The sequence below is a fragment of the Scardinius erythrophthalmus genome, assembly GCF_964197995.2.
Source record: "Scardinius erythrophthalmus genome assembly, chromosome: 9".
Classification (NCBI taxonomy): domain Eukaryota; kingdom Metazoa; phylum Chordata; class Actinopteri; order Cypriniformes; family Leuciscidae; genus Scardinius; species Scardinius erythrophthalmus.
Window position 1 is genome coordinate 21337408 of NC_138229.1, and position 17631 is coordinate 21355038.

Here is a 17631-nt window from a genome sequence, read left to right on the forward strand (position 1 = left end):
GACAGAGAACCTGAAGGTATGAAATGCCTGTAAAAAAATACTTATCTTCGATATCTCACATCTCCACACTGTTATATGGTGTTCTACTCTACAGAAGTAAAATTGTGTCTTTTGTCTGATACAGTAAACGAAGGATGCAGACTTTGGCTTGCTTTGTAAACAGAGGCCACTCAGGACGAGGAGGGTTCGAGGGGTGTACGGTGGGCAGGCTGCTACCCTCGTCTCTCAGAATGCTACATTTCAGAGTTACATCAAGTCTTTCGACGGTCACCACACATGCAAATACTCACAAACATAGTTTTACTCTGGGCCCCATACGTCTGAACATGCTATACATTCAGCAAAATGCCACGGCGACAAGAATCACATCATAGACCAAATGCAAGGAACAAAACCAACCCAGGCCCCAAAATGAAGCTCTATACGCTGTGAGAGCTAATGGGACTGCGAATCATTTATGGCAACTCAATCTTTAGTTGTTTTTTAACGTTTCGAAATATCCGTCACAAACACAAGAGGAAAGACACATTTAAAGCAATATGGCATGATGTGCTCAGTGTGTCTTCCACACGTATGGATTTGAGGCCTGGCTTGGTTGTTTTTTTGTTTTCGGCTGGCAGAGCTGTAGCACAGATAGAGTTGGTCTGGACAGATTGGTTAAACGCCACATGAATTATGGGAGGAGGGAACAGCAGAAGAGCACATCCAGATAAAAAATTCACAATGCTCTCCACCACATGCAAATTCCCCTTCCTTACCCTCTGTTTTCCTAAATCACATCTCCTTTTTTTTTTCAACGGACACACTGACCAGCCGAGAGACACAAATCGTACTGTGGTCACACCGTGGGTATTTACACAGAGCGGCCTGCTTGCAAGGATGAAGCGGAGTCACTGGCACATAGGATGAATGGATGGTCGGTTGTGACATGTGACAGCTGAGAGGCACCTTCAGCGGGAAAACAAACCCATGGATATGTCGACATCAACAGAAATGACAAACAAACAAGCATGGACATCTTGATGGCCATATTTAAAGCACACACTGACAGATGAAGGCACTATTGCAAGCAAAGTCCAATTACTATTTGTGAAAACCTACGGTCCAAACCTCACTTGGGCTAGATGTTTGAGCGGAAGAGAATGAGGCCTTTGATTCTGTGGGGCCTAACTATTTATCATATCATTCCTCATCTTATCATCTATCTTTGCTTCTCAAACTAACCTTTTTTGTATGCGGTAATAAAATTGATTAAGAAAAACAGCTGCTTACTGAATAGCTAAAGTGTGCAAATCGCTTTAAGTGTTTTAAGGGCTTCGCATGGGAATTCTTCAGCTGGTTTTATATCGACCCCATATAAAGACAGTGTCGAGGCTAATAGAGTGGAAGTGATCTGTGAACGGACATCGTCCTGACAGCTGAAAGATGCTTGTATTGGGAAAAACTGTGGGACTGTGATAGCAGGGCAGTAATAAACTGCATGCCAGATAATACATTTCATGCTAGTTACTGTAATTTGGTCGGAGGGACTGTTGCTTTCAAGAGAAACATTAGCTTGTACATATTTAAGTGCTGAAGAGTTCAGTAAAACGATTATAATGAGAATTAATTTTAAACTGTAAAATAATTTAAAAACAAAAAAGAAAGAAATGTTAGGTGCTATATGGTCAAAAAAAGAAAGATCAAAAGCCTTCTAAATGTTAAATCCCATCCTAAATCCATTCATTATCCAATGTGGTAAAAAAAAGGGCTGCAAATGAAGGAATAGAAGTCAAATAAAAACTCATTGCAAAGACATAACAATCTAGCCCAAGGGTTCTGCAGTTGTTGGCAGACGAGTACATTCAGATTACATTCTCATTCCAAAGGATCGTCCAAATCGTCGTCGACCACCAGCGCCTCAAAGCCCAGACTAGGTTTGCCAGCTTTGCTTTTGGCCCTGCTGTGTGAGGAGGAAGAGGAGGTCCTGTGGTTGTCCACCCTGTCCAGGCCGTCAGGCTGAGGCTCGCTCTGCTCCTGGTGTTGCTGTTTCTGGTGCCCACCTCTGCCCTCATGGGAGCCCAAGCTTTGGTATGGCCCTCCATCTCCAGAAGGGTATAGATCGTCATCCACGGCAAAGTTGTCATCCACGCCCACGTCATAGCGCTGGTATGTGCTAGCATGGGCTTCCTCCTCTCGCGCCGTGATCTCTAGGGTGCTGTTCCACATGCCATAGCCAAAGTAGATCAAAACACCTGCAGAGACGAACACACAGAGACAACACAAACAGTGCACACGCGTACATAAGCTAATGCACAAATCTAATTGATCAGTGTTTTCCCTCACTTCATTGACAAAAGAAACATAAAAAACACAGCAAATGATTGACAGTGGAGACATTAGAGCATGTGGGTCATTCCTGTCATGCAATAGTTTAGAACTGTAAATTTTATTGTAAAATCAATGATTGTGTTGTCATTTCATTTGGAAGAATTTCTTCAAAAAAGGGTTTACTATACTTTCAGAAATATGCTTGAAATTAAACTTAGTTAATCATAACTTTATTATTTACACAATGGCAAAAAAAATACAATTTGAAAACATATATTTAAAATATATATATTTTTTACATAAAATATATTTAGAACACAAAAACAATACACTGATCACCATTAAAACCATATTTAAATCTTAGTTAAAAAAAAATTCAATTAGGCTAAAGGGGAAAAAAAGAATCACTTGCAATATTTTTCATTAATTTGCCAATTTATTATATTATTTAGAAATCTATAAAATTCAGTCCATGGTCATTCAAACTACACTACTGTTCAAAAGTATGGGATTTTTAAAAAAATGTTTTTGAAATAAGTATATTATGCTCACCAAAAGGCTGCATTTATCTGATTAAAAAACAGTAAAAACTGTAATGTGAAATATTATTACAATTTAAAATAAATGTTTTGTATTTTAATATATTTTAAAATGTAATTTATTCCTGTGATCCTTCAGAAATTATTTTAATGCTTATTTAGTGCTTAAAAAACATTTCCTATTATTATCAATGTTGAAAACAGTTGTGCTGATTACCGGTAATATTTTTATGGAAACCAAGATAAATTTTTTCAGGATTCTGAAATTATTTGGAAAAGAAATCTTCTGTAGCATTATAAATGTCTTTACAGTCACTTTTGATGAAGCTGAATAAAGCTTCGGTTACTGACCCCAAACCTTTGAATGGTATATATGAAACCGTCCTGCATATCAGGAATGACCCATGTCAATAAGATGCTGCCTGTATCGACAAGCCAATTTAAAATAACGTTGAAACTCACCCACGAAGCACCATACGCCAAAACGGATCCATGTGATGGTGGAGAGCTTGAGCATGAGGTAAACGTTTACAAGCATGGCAGAGGCCGGGACAAAGGGAACGCAGGGAGCCATGTAGGGCAGGCGCTTGGGGTTCTCCGGCTGCTGAATGATGATGAAGACCAAAAGCGTGATGACCAGCAGCAGCAGCACCAGCAGCAGCACGGCCCACCACTGGCCATCAGCGATCTGACCTGACCCGAAGATGATAAGGGAGCAGAAGCAGAAGATGAGGATGAAGAGCAGAATGACGCAGCGAGTGACGACCCGGCCGGTGGCCACAGTGGGCCGGTCCATCTTGCCCGGCAGGCCGAGCCGAATGCGCATGGTGTAATAGCGAGGCCCCAGCAGCTTCTTCAGCTTCAGAAGGTACACACTGTCCGTCTCATCTGACTCAATGCCTGAGGACATGTCCACGGTGCCGTAGTTGGGGTGACTGGCAGTGTAGGTGGACTTGTCAGGCTTACCAATCAGCATCTCGTTGTCTCCCAGAGACGGCAGGTTCTTGGCTCCGCAGGTGTTTGTGGCAGCTCCTCCATAATCATCACCCTCACTGACCGGCGAGCAGGCTTCCTTCTCGCACTCGGCCAGCACTCCCTCCTTCCGTTTGGAGTTCTGCTCGGAGAGGAAGTTGACGAATCCGTGGATGTCTCCTTCAGGCTGGTAACGGAGCAGAAGCACACACACCGACACTAGCGTGTAGGCTAGCAGAGTGCCGATGGACATCATCTCGATCAGGTCCCTCAGACTGACGAGCAAAGCCAAGAGAGCAGAGAGGAACCCCGACACCACACAGGCCACTGCAGGAGTCTCTGTGTACGTGCTCACATTAGCCAGGAACCTGAAACATACAGAGTGTGCACATGACACCTTCAGTCCTCCAATCACAAGAGCTATATACAGGAGCAAATGGGGTCCTGACACCTAAAAAGACTATGGGCCCTATTTTAACGATCTGAAAAGCAAGTGTCAAAGTGCAAAGCGCAAGTAACTTTGTGGGCGGGTCTTGGCGCTGTTGCTATTTTCCCGGCGGGATAAATGACTCTTGAGTCCGGCGCAAATCTAAATGGGTTGGTCTGAAGAGCTTCATTATTCATAGGTGTGGTTTGGGCGTAACGTGAAATAAACCAATCAGAGTGTCATCTCACATTCCCTTTAAGAGCAGGTGCGCTTGTTCTAAAGCGGATTCCTATCATAACGGCGGATTTGCCAGGCGCGCGCCAGGAGCGGTTCACAGCCAAGGAGAGCAACGCTCTCGTCAGGGACGTAAAAGAGAGAAGTTACATTGAAATGGAGAAACCCACCCAAATTAACTTCGGTTAAACAGGCGTATGATAATTTGGGTAAATGTGTAAGCTAGATGTATGCTTTTATAATAAATTGTCTATCTATCTATCTATCTATCTATCTATCTATCTATCTATCTATCTATCTATCTATCTATCTATCTATCTATCTATCTATCTATCTATCTATCTATCTATCTATCTTTCTATCTATCTATCTATCTATCTATCTATCTATCTTTCTATCTATCTATCTATCTATCTATCTATCTATCTATCTATCTATCTATCTATCTATCTATCGTAATAATGTATGATTTGCAAAAATGAAAACTGCTGCTTCTGTGTAGATGAGAGAATCAAAGTGTATGCGCGTTGTGCACACGCTACATTGATTATGGCCAAGCATGCGCCCTTAAAATAGCATATGAATAACATGCGCAACGCGCCACTGACTTTAAACAATTTTTTCCTGGTTAGTGGCGCAATTGTTTTCTAAACCTGCAAAATAGCATGAAGGAACGTTTGCGCCGGAACACGCCTCCTTGTTTGCGCTGAACCGACCAGGGAGCGCAAGTTCATTCCCTAGTTTAGCGACGTGCATCTGTGGAGGGAAAAGCGCGCTTTGCGCGGGTGCAAAATAGGAATGATACATGCGTCGGTGTACAAAGTCAATTGCGCTGGGTGCAAGATAGGGCCCGAGATGTACTAAAACGAAAGTTTTATATTTTGGTAGATATGTGTGGCTAGAAAATTACTGTCTGATTAAACATTTTGGAAAAGTGCATTTATAGAGTACCGTTCGAAATTTAGGGTCAGTAAGATTTTTTTTAAGAAACAAATAATTTTATTCAGCAAGGATGCACTAAATGGATTTACAGTTTTTCTCAGTCGCTTTGGTGCATTTCTCATAACACTATTTACATTTGCACAACAGTTAATGCAGTTCTCAAAACAATTAGTACAAACTGCAAAACCTAGTTGATAACCTGCAAAAGCGTGTCACTTGCTCAAAATGGAAAGCTCACTCATCAAAAGCAAGTATTTATGTCAATGAAAGTGTCAGTGTCATCAAAATAAAAAGTCCTGACACCATCGTTTATGAACAAGATAGTCAAATGGCTTTGTCGTGTTTTCATTATGACAGTTTACTCTGTAAATGTTTTCCAATGATAAAAGTCAGATCTTGGTGATACTACCTGAAAATGCTCAAGACAGCACTATATACTATTTGCACAGCCATTTGAAAAATACAGTAAAGTTACACATTACTGTATTTATGAGGTAACTGAGTACAAGACACTGAATATGTATGTTTCACATTTTTACTGCATATGCTCTTTGCAATTCTAATTTGTTCACAGCATTGTGCAAAAGAAAAAATACACCATTATTTACAACAAACATAAACTCCCTTTGGGTAGAGCTGTGCACAACTGTACACAATATTGCAGAACATATTGGAACTGAACATACAACATACATGGTACTGTAATCATTCATGCACATCCAGACGTTCCTCTCTGTCTGGTCACATAATTTACAGTAATCTACATCACAGCGAATATCATCTCTTGCTCAATTGCAAATTGTTCAATTTAGGAGACTTTTTCAGGATTTTTTTTTTTTTTAAATGACAAATTTTGACAGCTAGTTCAACATTTTTGTATGTAATGACTCAAGCAATGAAATGAGGACTATTAGTTTTATATGGAATGACTATTCAGCATTCACAAGTATAGTTAATTTTGACTAACATGACATAAGCAAATGATAATGTTATAAAACAGCAGAGAGTTGTATGAAAGCAATTGATGCATGTCCAAAAGCTTTTGCAATTTGTTGGAAGGAATGAGAAACTGCTACTATGATGTGCACAAATGACTAAATGTTGTGGAGGTTGAACTAACTGTTGTGCAAATGTAAATAGTGATGTGAGAAATGCACCAAAGCGACTGAGAAAAACTGTAAAGTGAGAGTAAATACATTTATGATGTTACAAAACAATTCTATTTCAAATAAATGTTGTTCTTTTGAACTTTCTATTCATCAATGAATCCTGATTTGAAATATTATTTGAAATATTTCTTGAGCACCAAATCAGACTGGAGTAATGGCTGCTAAAAATTTAGCTTTGCCATTACAGTAATAAATTAAATGTTACTGTTTCTACTGAATTTATGATCAACTGATTGCAGCCATGGCGAGCATAACAGACTTATTTCAAAATCATTCAAAGATCTTTTCGACCCAAAACTTTCGAATTGTAGTGGCGGCATTATGTGAAGCACAGTTGAAATTCATTTACAGGTATTCCACTAAAAAAGGGTTTCTGCTCAAAAGATCACATTTGCAGTGAGATTAAAACGTGGATGTATTTGTAGTCTTTTAGAATTTTTAAATACTTTTTCATGCTTTTTAAAGGGGACCCTCCCTTTGAAATCTGTGTTGACATGAGCTGCATTTGAGACGCTTTGAGAGATCTTACTTCCAAGTGTAAATGACAGTCTCTTGTCTGACAACTTTTGAACACCTGTGACGGGTGTACTGACGTTAATACTATGTGTAAACAGGGTGAAACATCCAAACATTCATTTTTATCAAAGTCTTACCACATATCCATTATACAGGCTTTGATTTTAAATGTCAGGGCATTTCTTTTGAAACTGCATGACAGGAGCCTATTTCTCCAGCAGAGAATGATATTTAAAGGCCATTTTAATCATTTGCAATAATGGAGACATACTCATTAAAGATCATCGTGAATCATTACTTGACCTTGCAGTTAGTCTTTTGTTATTTAGTTTTATAGTACCTGAAGAGCAAACCATCTCCTGCCATGGCGTAGATGACTCTCGGCAGTGGGAAAAGAGAGCCCAACAAACTGACTGTCAGTCCTGCAATGGAGCCGATGGCCACTATGTATTTGGCAGTTTGGAAGCCATGTAGAGAAAACATTTCCATCAGAGGAGCGTCTGTGTCAATTTCAGTGTAAGGGACCATCAGGGTGAGGATCACACTCACCTGTGAGAGAGGAAGAAACAGAGTGTGATTCATTGACCTTACAATTAAACAGGTTTTTTTTTTTTCTGCTGTGCTTTAAGAAACGCACCCATCATAAATGTGTCATTCAAACTGTTAGGATCAGACTGAAATGATCAGGAACATTGTTAAAAATAACAATTATCTTCCAATTTTTGGAACCTTGGAAGGATATGCAAAGGAGCCAGAAACAGTACAAGGTTTGACAGACTTTTCTGAATAAAAAGTCTAATAGAACTGGGATTAATAGAATTTATCCTAAACTTTCTGAACACCTAATGGCATCATTGGAATGTTTATGTTTTCAAATATCTGACGTTATAAAGTTGCAAAAGTACAGAACAAGTTGTTTTTGCCGTCTATTTTTGCTGGGTAGAAAGCACTGGGTTCTTAAAGTTACAATCTGTTTTCATAGTACAATGGACTCTTTTGTATCAAAAGATCATGATACATTATGACACATTTAATGCATTTCAGAAAATGCAACAGAAACACACACACATATGCACACAAACACAGACACAGACACAGAGAACCAAAGTGCCTGGGGCTAAAATTAGCCTCTGCGACAACAAAACGAGATCTGGAGGGGTGAACGCTGCTAATTAACAAGTTCGCTTCTCATCAGACAGTCCTGTAGGTGTGAAAATGAAGAGCCATTTTAGTAAAGGCAATTTTGTTTCAGCTAAAACCAAAACAGACGTGAGAAAAATTGGAGACAGATACAGAATAAAAGAAGATCAGATAGCAGAAAACAGAGAAAATAGAAATAAAACGTATAGAATATTGTTTTATACAGGAAAGAGGTCTGTCGGTGTGTTAACACCCATTGCGTTTCTATGACAACCTCCTACAGACAGACAGCATAGCAGGGTGATAAAGCTGGAGAGCTTTTAATATATTCAGACATGCTGCATGAAGAGAATAATCAATGACTGTCTGTGAACGCAAAGAAAGGAACAAAGTTATGCTACAGTAGATGATCTTTCGACATGCATCATTTATATTCTTAAATGGAGAAGTTTAAGTATAAATAAATAGACTGTGAATGATATACCAAACTTAATAAAACCTTTATCACTTGACACAAGTCAGCATCACACTCAATTATTAACGATGAAAATGAACAAACTTGAGTGTTAACTGGACAATCAAAGCAGCCAAATGATAGAAACATGTACAATTTTCAGGTTTAAATGAAATTTTCAACGTAGTCTCAGATTTAGTGTATTGCGTATGAACCCAAAATGAGTGTACAAATGGTTAATGCTACAGTATATACTCACAGAGACATAGGCAGTGAGGCAGGTGACCAGAGAGGCAGTGATGGCATAGGGGATGGATGTGTTGGGACTCTTGGCTTCTTCTCCCGTGGTGGCTATGATGTCAAACCCAATAAAGGCATAGAAGCAAGTGGCTGCACCCTGCATGACCTGTTGGACAGAGTGGTTGATTATAGCTACAAGACAATGCAATTTTCTCTTTATTGTTTATGCTGAGAGTCACTAACTGCACTAACGGATTGAACTTCAATAATTGATTTGAAATGTACTTTACCCCTGACCAGCCATAAGGCAGGAATCGTCCCTCGTCCCAGTTGCTTACACTGACGAAGAACAGGCCTGCAATCATTATGAACACCCACACCACCAGATTGATGACATTCAGCACGTTGTTGAACCCGACGGAATTCTTCACACCCAGAGCAACTATTACTGTGACCAGGATAGCTATGACCAGAGCCAAGAAGTCTGGATACGACTGCTCCCCTTTACCTGAGAGGTGATAAAGGAGGAATTCACATCACATGGATTTTGAAACATAACAAAAAAGGAATGTGTTGAGCCAATTTTGATGTTGGCATTACAAAATATTGTACGAAAGGTTCAACAAGCTTAAAAAGCATTGAAGTTTTATGGTTATTCGGGCAAGTAGTTTGAATACTAGATACTAGAATAGATAGATAGATAGATAGATAGATAGATAGATAGATAAGATAGATAGATAGATAGATAGATAGATAGATAGATAGATAGATAGATAGATAGATAGATAGATAGATAGATAGATAGATAGATAGATAGATAGATGACAGTATTGAGTTTAGACAGTTGTTTTTCACAACATGACAACAGACAGTCCTCTGTTGACCCCTCAATGCAGTCATGAATAAATCACGTATTTCTAAAAATATTCAACATACTAACAAGGCCTTAAGCGGAAATGACTATGAACCATAATGTGTGCAGAGAGACACAGATGGAGGAATATTAGACTCTTAGAGAAAGGGGTTGGTTAAAGAAAAAGAAGAGATTTTACTGCTGTTGGCCGAGTAAGATTATGTATTTTGGCACAAATGCCATGTTTTGTCTGGGTCAGACACAATAGTCTATATGTAATGTCTGTCTGCAAACCAAACACGCTGAGCAGAAAGCAAATATCATCCTTTCTAGATTTCCCAAATACCCTTATTTCATTCCTCCATCTGTAGTCTGAGGATTGACGGTAGATGGTGTGTCTTTTTGAGAACTCAACAAAGTTGTTGTAGGTTAGGGGTTTTGACGCCAATGACCCCAAAATGTCCCATTGTGAGGGACCCACTTCCGAAAATATAAAGGCAGCTATAAATTTTGATGTATAAAGACCCATTGTACAATGTGAGGAAAAAGTATTTGATATAAAATAACAATAAATAATTCGTTTTTATTACTGTACTGAAACCAACTATTAAAAAAATATTGCAATATTATGTGCAAAACAATAATCAGGTGTAGCGTTAGTTCTGGCAGGTCGCGTCAGTCAGCTGACTCTCAGCTGATCCACGTCTAGGACGTCATATACCTATATGAATACGATCCCTATCACAGCATCTCTATAAGATCCATTCAGAATTATCAGCAGCTTTATCGTGTTGATCAGGAGCTGATTACCCTCCCCCATCCTTCTCCTCTCATCTAGTCAGGACTTGGCCTTCTGATATTCCTTTTCGAATCAGACTCATTTTTCTTGAATCATATTCTACACAACATTAATATCAGAAATACATTTATGTTGGTTCTGTTAGGTTTACCCTAAGGGTGGTTATTGCTGCTCTCCAAGAGTTCTTGCCCAGAACAGAACCATACCGCCAATCCAAACTGTATGCTAAATGAAAATCATCTTTGCCGATAGTAGTCCTGACAGAATAAACATTTTCTAAAAGGTACTATTCATTAAAGTGCATAATCAAGTTATTTCATAATCAGCAATCAAGACACATAGAAAAAGCATTTTCACATGCATATTTAGTAAACTGAGAAAATGTCAAGATCTAGAATTTGCTTCAAATCATATCTGCTTTGAAAAAAAATTATAAGCTAATTTTAATAGCAAATGCCCAACCTATAAAAGTGCTTATTTTTCCTCTTCAGAAGTGTAATTGGAGCAGTTGTTTCACAGTGTAACACAGAAGCTGAGAGAGAAGATGCTGTTTTTTTTACAAGCTTTCTTAAAATTGTCATTGTCACCAGACTATTGACTGCCAATGTCCCTTTTCTTTTCTGCAGCACCATTAACTCCAATCTACTGATAAATTGAGCCTACTGTAACTTCTGTTGTAATAACTGTGGGAGTGTGTCAAGACTATTAGTGTGTCAGTTCAGTTCAGTTCATTCTGCAACATTCAGTGACATAAAATCAACCGGATTTAATAGTAGTAGGCTGTCATGTTTTTTATGTCAAATAAAGGTTTCCTTGTTGCAGAATTGAGATTAATGCGGGTCCCAGACATTGATGATTATTTTCTAAACATAAACATAACAGTGTCTAAAGTTCATGTCACTCACCCAGGCCATTAAGTGTTCCTACATGTTTGATCATGAAGCCACTGATGCTGTGATTGGCCAGCGAGTCAAACATGCTGCTGAGGGCACTGGCTCCTGCTGCTGTACCAATCAGATACTCCAAAATCAGATTCCAGCCAATGAAAAAAGCCACAAATTCGCCCACCGTCACATAGCTATAAGTATAGGCCGATCCTGTGGTTTTAGGCACACGCACACCAAATTCAGCATAGCACACTCCTGTGGAGATAACAATGATTACTGTAACACCTGTACTCCCGAAGGTTATCAATAAAAGCATGAAAGTCTCTAACTGGTTGCTGAGATGGAATCATTGATTTTTTTTGGGCTGGAGTGTCAGATCAATTCTCAAATGTCAAACACATAGAATCCCAGAGGGCCAGATAACAGGAGTAAAATCACTCTTTACCGGCTGGATCCCTGTAAACCCCACTATAGTGGAAAAAGATAAGGATTATCTGTTTTTCCATTCAGAACCAATATGTACTTTCTAACATCAGTGCTATAGAGAAGTACATAACCTGTGAAGCTGACATAATGTAATGTATTTCTGAATGAAACGTGATCAAATATAGGACGGCACTTGAATTTATTTACTGAGAAATCATTGGATGGATGGTTTCATACCAGAATGGAGCCAGTGTTGTTGTTGTTTTTTTCTTTGTAACAGATGAATCAATCACAATAAAACCAGAAACATGCATTAGCAAAGTAAATAGGGTTCATTTCAATTTCATATTGACTTCTTGGACAGGCCTGCTAATAGGATTTGTGTTCATTTGTCCCCCCAAATACATACAAGTGATGGAATACACTGCCGTTCACAAGTTTGGGGTCTGCATGAAATTTTTTAGAGAAATTAATTCATTTATTCAGCAAAGATGCATTAAATTGATCAAAAATAATTTTTGTATAATGTTACAAAAGATTTATATTTAAAATAAATGCTATTATTTTTTTTTTCATTTCTATTAAGCAAAGAATACAAAAAAATAAATAAAAAAATTTGCAGTTTCCACAAAATATTAAACAGCACAACTATGTTCAATATTGATAATAATTAGAAATGTTTCTTGAGCAGCAAATCAGCATATTAGAATTATTTCTGAAGCATCATGTGACACTGAAGACTGGAGTAATGAGGCTGAAAATTCAGCTTTACCATCATAGGATACATTTTAAAATATATTAAAATAGAAAACAGTTATTTTAAATTGTAATAATATTTCACAATATTACTTTATTTTTGATCAAATAAATGCAGCCTTGGTGAACTTATGATACTTATTTCAAAAAATCTTAGAGAACCCAAACCTTTAAACAGTGCATATCATCTGTGGCACATATGGAAGTTATGAATATTTTGAATGAAAGACAAAGACGATAAAAAGCAAAGATTTTTTTCATGGCTTGTTTAGCTAATATTTACCAAGGGTGTCAATATAAGTGGTTTCAATATTAAACTCTGTTTCTGTTTGCATGGGTAGAAGGGTCAGCTGCATACAGGAAAAAAAATATTCATTTCATTTTCCACTTCCCTTTCATTTTTGGGTTCTTTATGTTGGTCTCCACAGGGAAAACTAAATGGATTTTCCCCCCCAACTCTATTTTGGTTGCTGCATGCAGTGCACAGCTCCAACCTGTAAACCTAATGAGCCAGTTCACCATGAGTCATCACCACACGTCAGGAGGCATAAAGTTATACATGTGTTCACTCAGCTTAAGCCTGACTCAGGATCAGTGAATAAAAAAATGATGTTACCCATAGTACAATAACACTACCTAGACCACGTAGGAATATGACAGACCTTTTTTTCTGTGTTTTTCTCTTTTGTGTCAGATTGACTGGAACAGGAAGTCGGGGCGGCACTCACCTGACAGGATGGATGCCACGGCAGCGATGATGAAAGACACAATGACCCCAGGACCCGCCATTTCCTTAGCCACCAGTCCAGAAACCACGTACATGCCCGTGCCTACACAGCTTCCCACTCCCAGAGACACAAGGTCCACGGTGGAGAGAACGCGGGCGAGTTTGGTGCCGTGAGCCCCCGTGCCACCTGAGCTCTCCAGCATGGACTCCACCGGCTTCGTGCGCAGAACGCGGGACTGGAAGGCAAACCAGGTGGCCCCCCACTGAATCCGCCGTGGGTCCAGTTTGGCAAAGAGCCCACTCATCCTGGAGCCAGGTTATGGATCAAAGGGCTTCAAGATATGGGGCTGATACTCTGAGGAGAATGGAGGGTCTAAAGAAGCTTTGGGAGATGGCCTTGCAGTATAGGGGGTCACACAGAAACCAGCTGAGATGTTCACTGTCTTTCAGAGGAGCATCATTACTAGATGTTTCCACATGACCAGTGAGGGTGAAGGTGAAGCAACGCTGTGAACAAAATGAGATGACAATTATAGAGTGATCAATCATTATTCTTGACAGTCATGCTTACTTATGCTTTCCTTATACTGTAATAAAAGTTTTTTTTTTTTTTTTTTACTTTCAAAGTCAAAGATATCTGGAAAAAAAACATATATCCCAGTTACAACAGAAGTATTGAGCAGCACAACTGTTTTTAACATTAATAATAATCAGAAATCTTTCTTGAGCAGCATATCAGGATATCTGAATGATTTCTGAAGGATCATGTGACACTGAAGACTGGAGTAATGATGCTGAAAATTCAGCTTTACCATCACAGGAATAAAATACAATTTAAAATATATTAAATTAGAAAACACTTTAAATTGTATAAATATTTCACAATTTTACATTTTTTTACAATATTTTTGATCAAATAATTGCATCCTGGGTGAGAATAAGGTACTTCTTTCAGAAACATAATCGTACAAATCCCAAATTTTTGAATGGAAAGTATATACAGTACTAAATAAAAAATATGAATATTTAATAATAAAACATATAGATATATTATCATATCTGTACATGCATTATTAAATAATAACATTCATATAATTTTAAATATTCATATATCTAATATATCTTTTTCACTAGCTGTGAAATATTGTGCTATGTTATACATTTCTTATATGACAAGGAAATATTGTTGCGCTCAGATGAAGGCTAGTTGTAAGTCCAGGTGTGTGAAAACCAATAAAATATAGAAGAGACTGTAGATGGTTCGCACTCTGAAAAACTAGACAAAGTCTTTAACAAAAAGAATCAATTATTTTAATAGAGCAAGAGAAATTTCTTATATGAAAAATGTATATTACAACTACCTACAAAATTATGCATTTTGCACCTGCCTGATTTTTTATTTCTAACACAAAACCACTGGGGTATCATCCTGTGAATTCTCCCAAAGAGATGCATTTGCTGTTGTTCAAGTGTGTTTCAATTGCATTTTGAAGCAAATCTAAGGCTGTTGACTGATAAAACATTTGTCGTGGTAAAGGCATTTTCATGCTAGCCTTAAGGAAATGTGCTGCCATATTCACAAGAGTTCCATTTATACCGCCTGATTAAATACTAATGCATGAGGCAAGAGCCCCTTCTTCCCATCAGCTATTCACTGATGTTTGTAAAAGAAAGGCCTGTTAGCTTAGTTTAACAGATGAATGAATGCTTTCTACAACGTAAAACATGTAGCGCAATATTTCGCTGCCATTGTGGGTCACAAAAAAAGCAGATAAGAACTCAGTAATGGGTATATCTGTCTGGCTAAATGACACTTTCTCAGAGAAATCATCAAGCAAATCATTTACATGCTAACAATATGTCTCAGTCGATTCAAGGCAGTTCTTAGATTTGAAACAGAACAGAAAATTAGCATATTATTATCATCATCAGATTTTCACAACTGTTTATGGCATCTGTGTCCATCATTCAAATAAGAGACCTTCTTTATAAATGCACTTTCATGAGTGCCTGCTAGCTGTAGTGATATTTCATGACTCATTTAATTTCAGTCCATCCTGATAAAGCAGTTCAAAAAGATTAAATAAATATGAAAAATAAGCGTTTTGCAGGTGGCACTAAATGTAAAGGCGTTTTGTTAGAGTTTGTTGATTTGACATCTTGAGGGCCTCTTGATAGGAAGAAGCTAGAGATAACATCAAGACCCATGTTGAACACCAATAAAATGTGATGATGAGCCTTGGTGTGCAGCCAAATAGGAACAGACAAAGAACAAAACCCAGCCTGTTCATTCCTGCTTTCATCGGTTTCATTTCCTATCTGACACAGGGCTCCAGACTGCGACCAAATGGTCGCATTTTGCGACCAAAATTTGAGATTAAATTTTACATCCAGTCGCACATGTGCGACCAGTAAATTTCATCTCGTTCATAGTGGGCGACAACCGACGTCGCGTCTGCGATGCTTTGTTTACGACATCACGACAATTCATTTTTTAACGGTCCTCCATGAAGGGTTCCGAGTGAATGAGTGTGTGTGTGTGTGCGCCCGCGCGCGAGTGAGTGAGTGAGCGAGCGAGCGAGAGAGAGTGAGAGAGTGTGTGCGTGCGTGTGTACATGTGCGAGTGAATATGTGTGTGAGACGGCTCGAGATGACTGGTCGTAAAGCAATGTGTAGTCTGACAATGTTTCTTGTCCAGGACATGACAAGATTTTTAGGAGTCGAGACTCGAAATCGTGTAATCTGATACATTGACTGTAGTAACAGACAAAAAAATTGCGTATTCTGAACCAGACATAACTATAACTATGGTATACTGTGGTTATGAAAGTAGCCTACACATCTTTTTACAGCACTTCAAAACTATATCCTATTAAAATATTTTTTTTTTATGTGTCGACCAAAACATTTTTGTTCATCCTTTAAAGATTGTCTCTATTTATAAAACTGAAAGTTTCAAGAAGTAGGAAAACTCACACTTATTTTTTTTTTAAAGAAGACTAAATTACCATTGTAAACAGCTGCTGAGGGTGCTTATTGGCTATTTTCACTCCCTAATATCTATTTTGTCACTCATTTTGCTTTTGAAATAATATTAAGACATTATGAAGGATAATAATTAAATTTAACTTTATCTATACACCTCAAATTTAGCTCAGTGCTTTGTCATCCCACAGTGCTACCAAATACTTTCTGTAGAACTTAAGAGCCGTGGCCCTCAGATGTTAGTCTGGAGCCCTGTGATCTTAAAATAAAACTGCACCATAATTTCTGTACGCTTAATCTATTTATTATCAAAGCATTTGTCTGTAATAGTTATTTAGGGGGAAAATGTGAAGGTGTGCCCCTAAATTTTCTGCTTGCGCTCCTAAAATTTTAAGTCAGGGGCTACAGCGCTCCTAATAAAAAAAGTTAGTCTGGAGCCCTGTGACATTCTTTCTCCTCTGATCTTTTCTCTCTTAACCCTTTTTCGTTTTACCAACACATCATTTCATAGTCCTTTCCTCGTCTCTTTCACCACTAGCCCAGTTCCTTCCAATTTAACTCGTCAATCCTGTCACTTTGAAGGATTTTAATGGTTTCTCTCAGCTGTAATGATACTCTCTCTCCTTCATCGCATGTCTAACTGTGTGCAGGAAGACAGTGAGAGATCGCAGTGAAGTGTGTCCATCACAGTGACTCAAGCACATCACTCCTGACCAGGATAATGATTCGCCACAGGTTTACAAAGACTGGGTCTGTCTGCTCTACCGATCTTAGCTTATAAATGACTTAAATGTATGATGGATGGATTGTGGTTTCAAGCTAAAACTAAGGAGATGTCCAGCAAAATGTAAAAGTAACGGCTATTTAAGGTTCACATGTCAGTCCACATTGCGCAGTTTAAAGCTAAACAGTAACATTACACTGATGCTGTTCGTCCCTTTAGGGAGCTAGAAGAGTATTCAAACCTTGCCAATGACCTTATAACACACACACATGTATAAACAGTGGCCTGCAGTCCAACACAGAGCATTGATATTATTCAAATAGACAAGATAATGACATAAAGATCCTACTTTACACAGCTCTCCTTCCACATGTATTTTATGCATTAACGGTAACATAAAAAATGCATGCGAGCAGAAAAGCATAGCACAAGGCACAATACTTTTGCCAAATACATATGGTTTGTATTTATATGTAAAAATATGTATAAATATATATATATGACTGACTATATGACATATAAATTCATATA

The 17631-nt window shown here is 38.2% G+C and overlaps 1 protein-coding gene across 1 annotated transcript; it reads right to left on the bottom strand.

Moving 5' to 3' along the window:
- Nucleotides 1–1857: 1857 nt before the first annotated feature.
- Nucleotides 1858–13696, bottom strand: slc7a14a (solute carrier family 7 member 14a; the record flags this gene model as incomplete). The annotated part of the gene is made up of 7 exons (XM_081373484.1): nucleotides 1858–2234; nucleotides 3312–4189; nucleotides 7450–7658; nucleotides 8963–9109; nucleotides 9234–9451; nucleotides 11501–11737; nucleotides 13393–13696. The coding sequence occupies 7 exons, from the start codon at nucleotides 13694–13696 to the stop codon at nucleotides 1858–1860; spliced, it is 2370 nt and encodes a 789-aa protein (XP_081229610.1).
- Between the last annotated feature and the right edge of the window lie 3935 nt (nucleotides 13697–17631).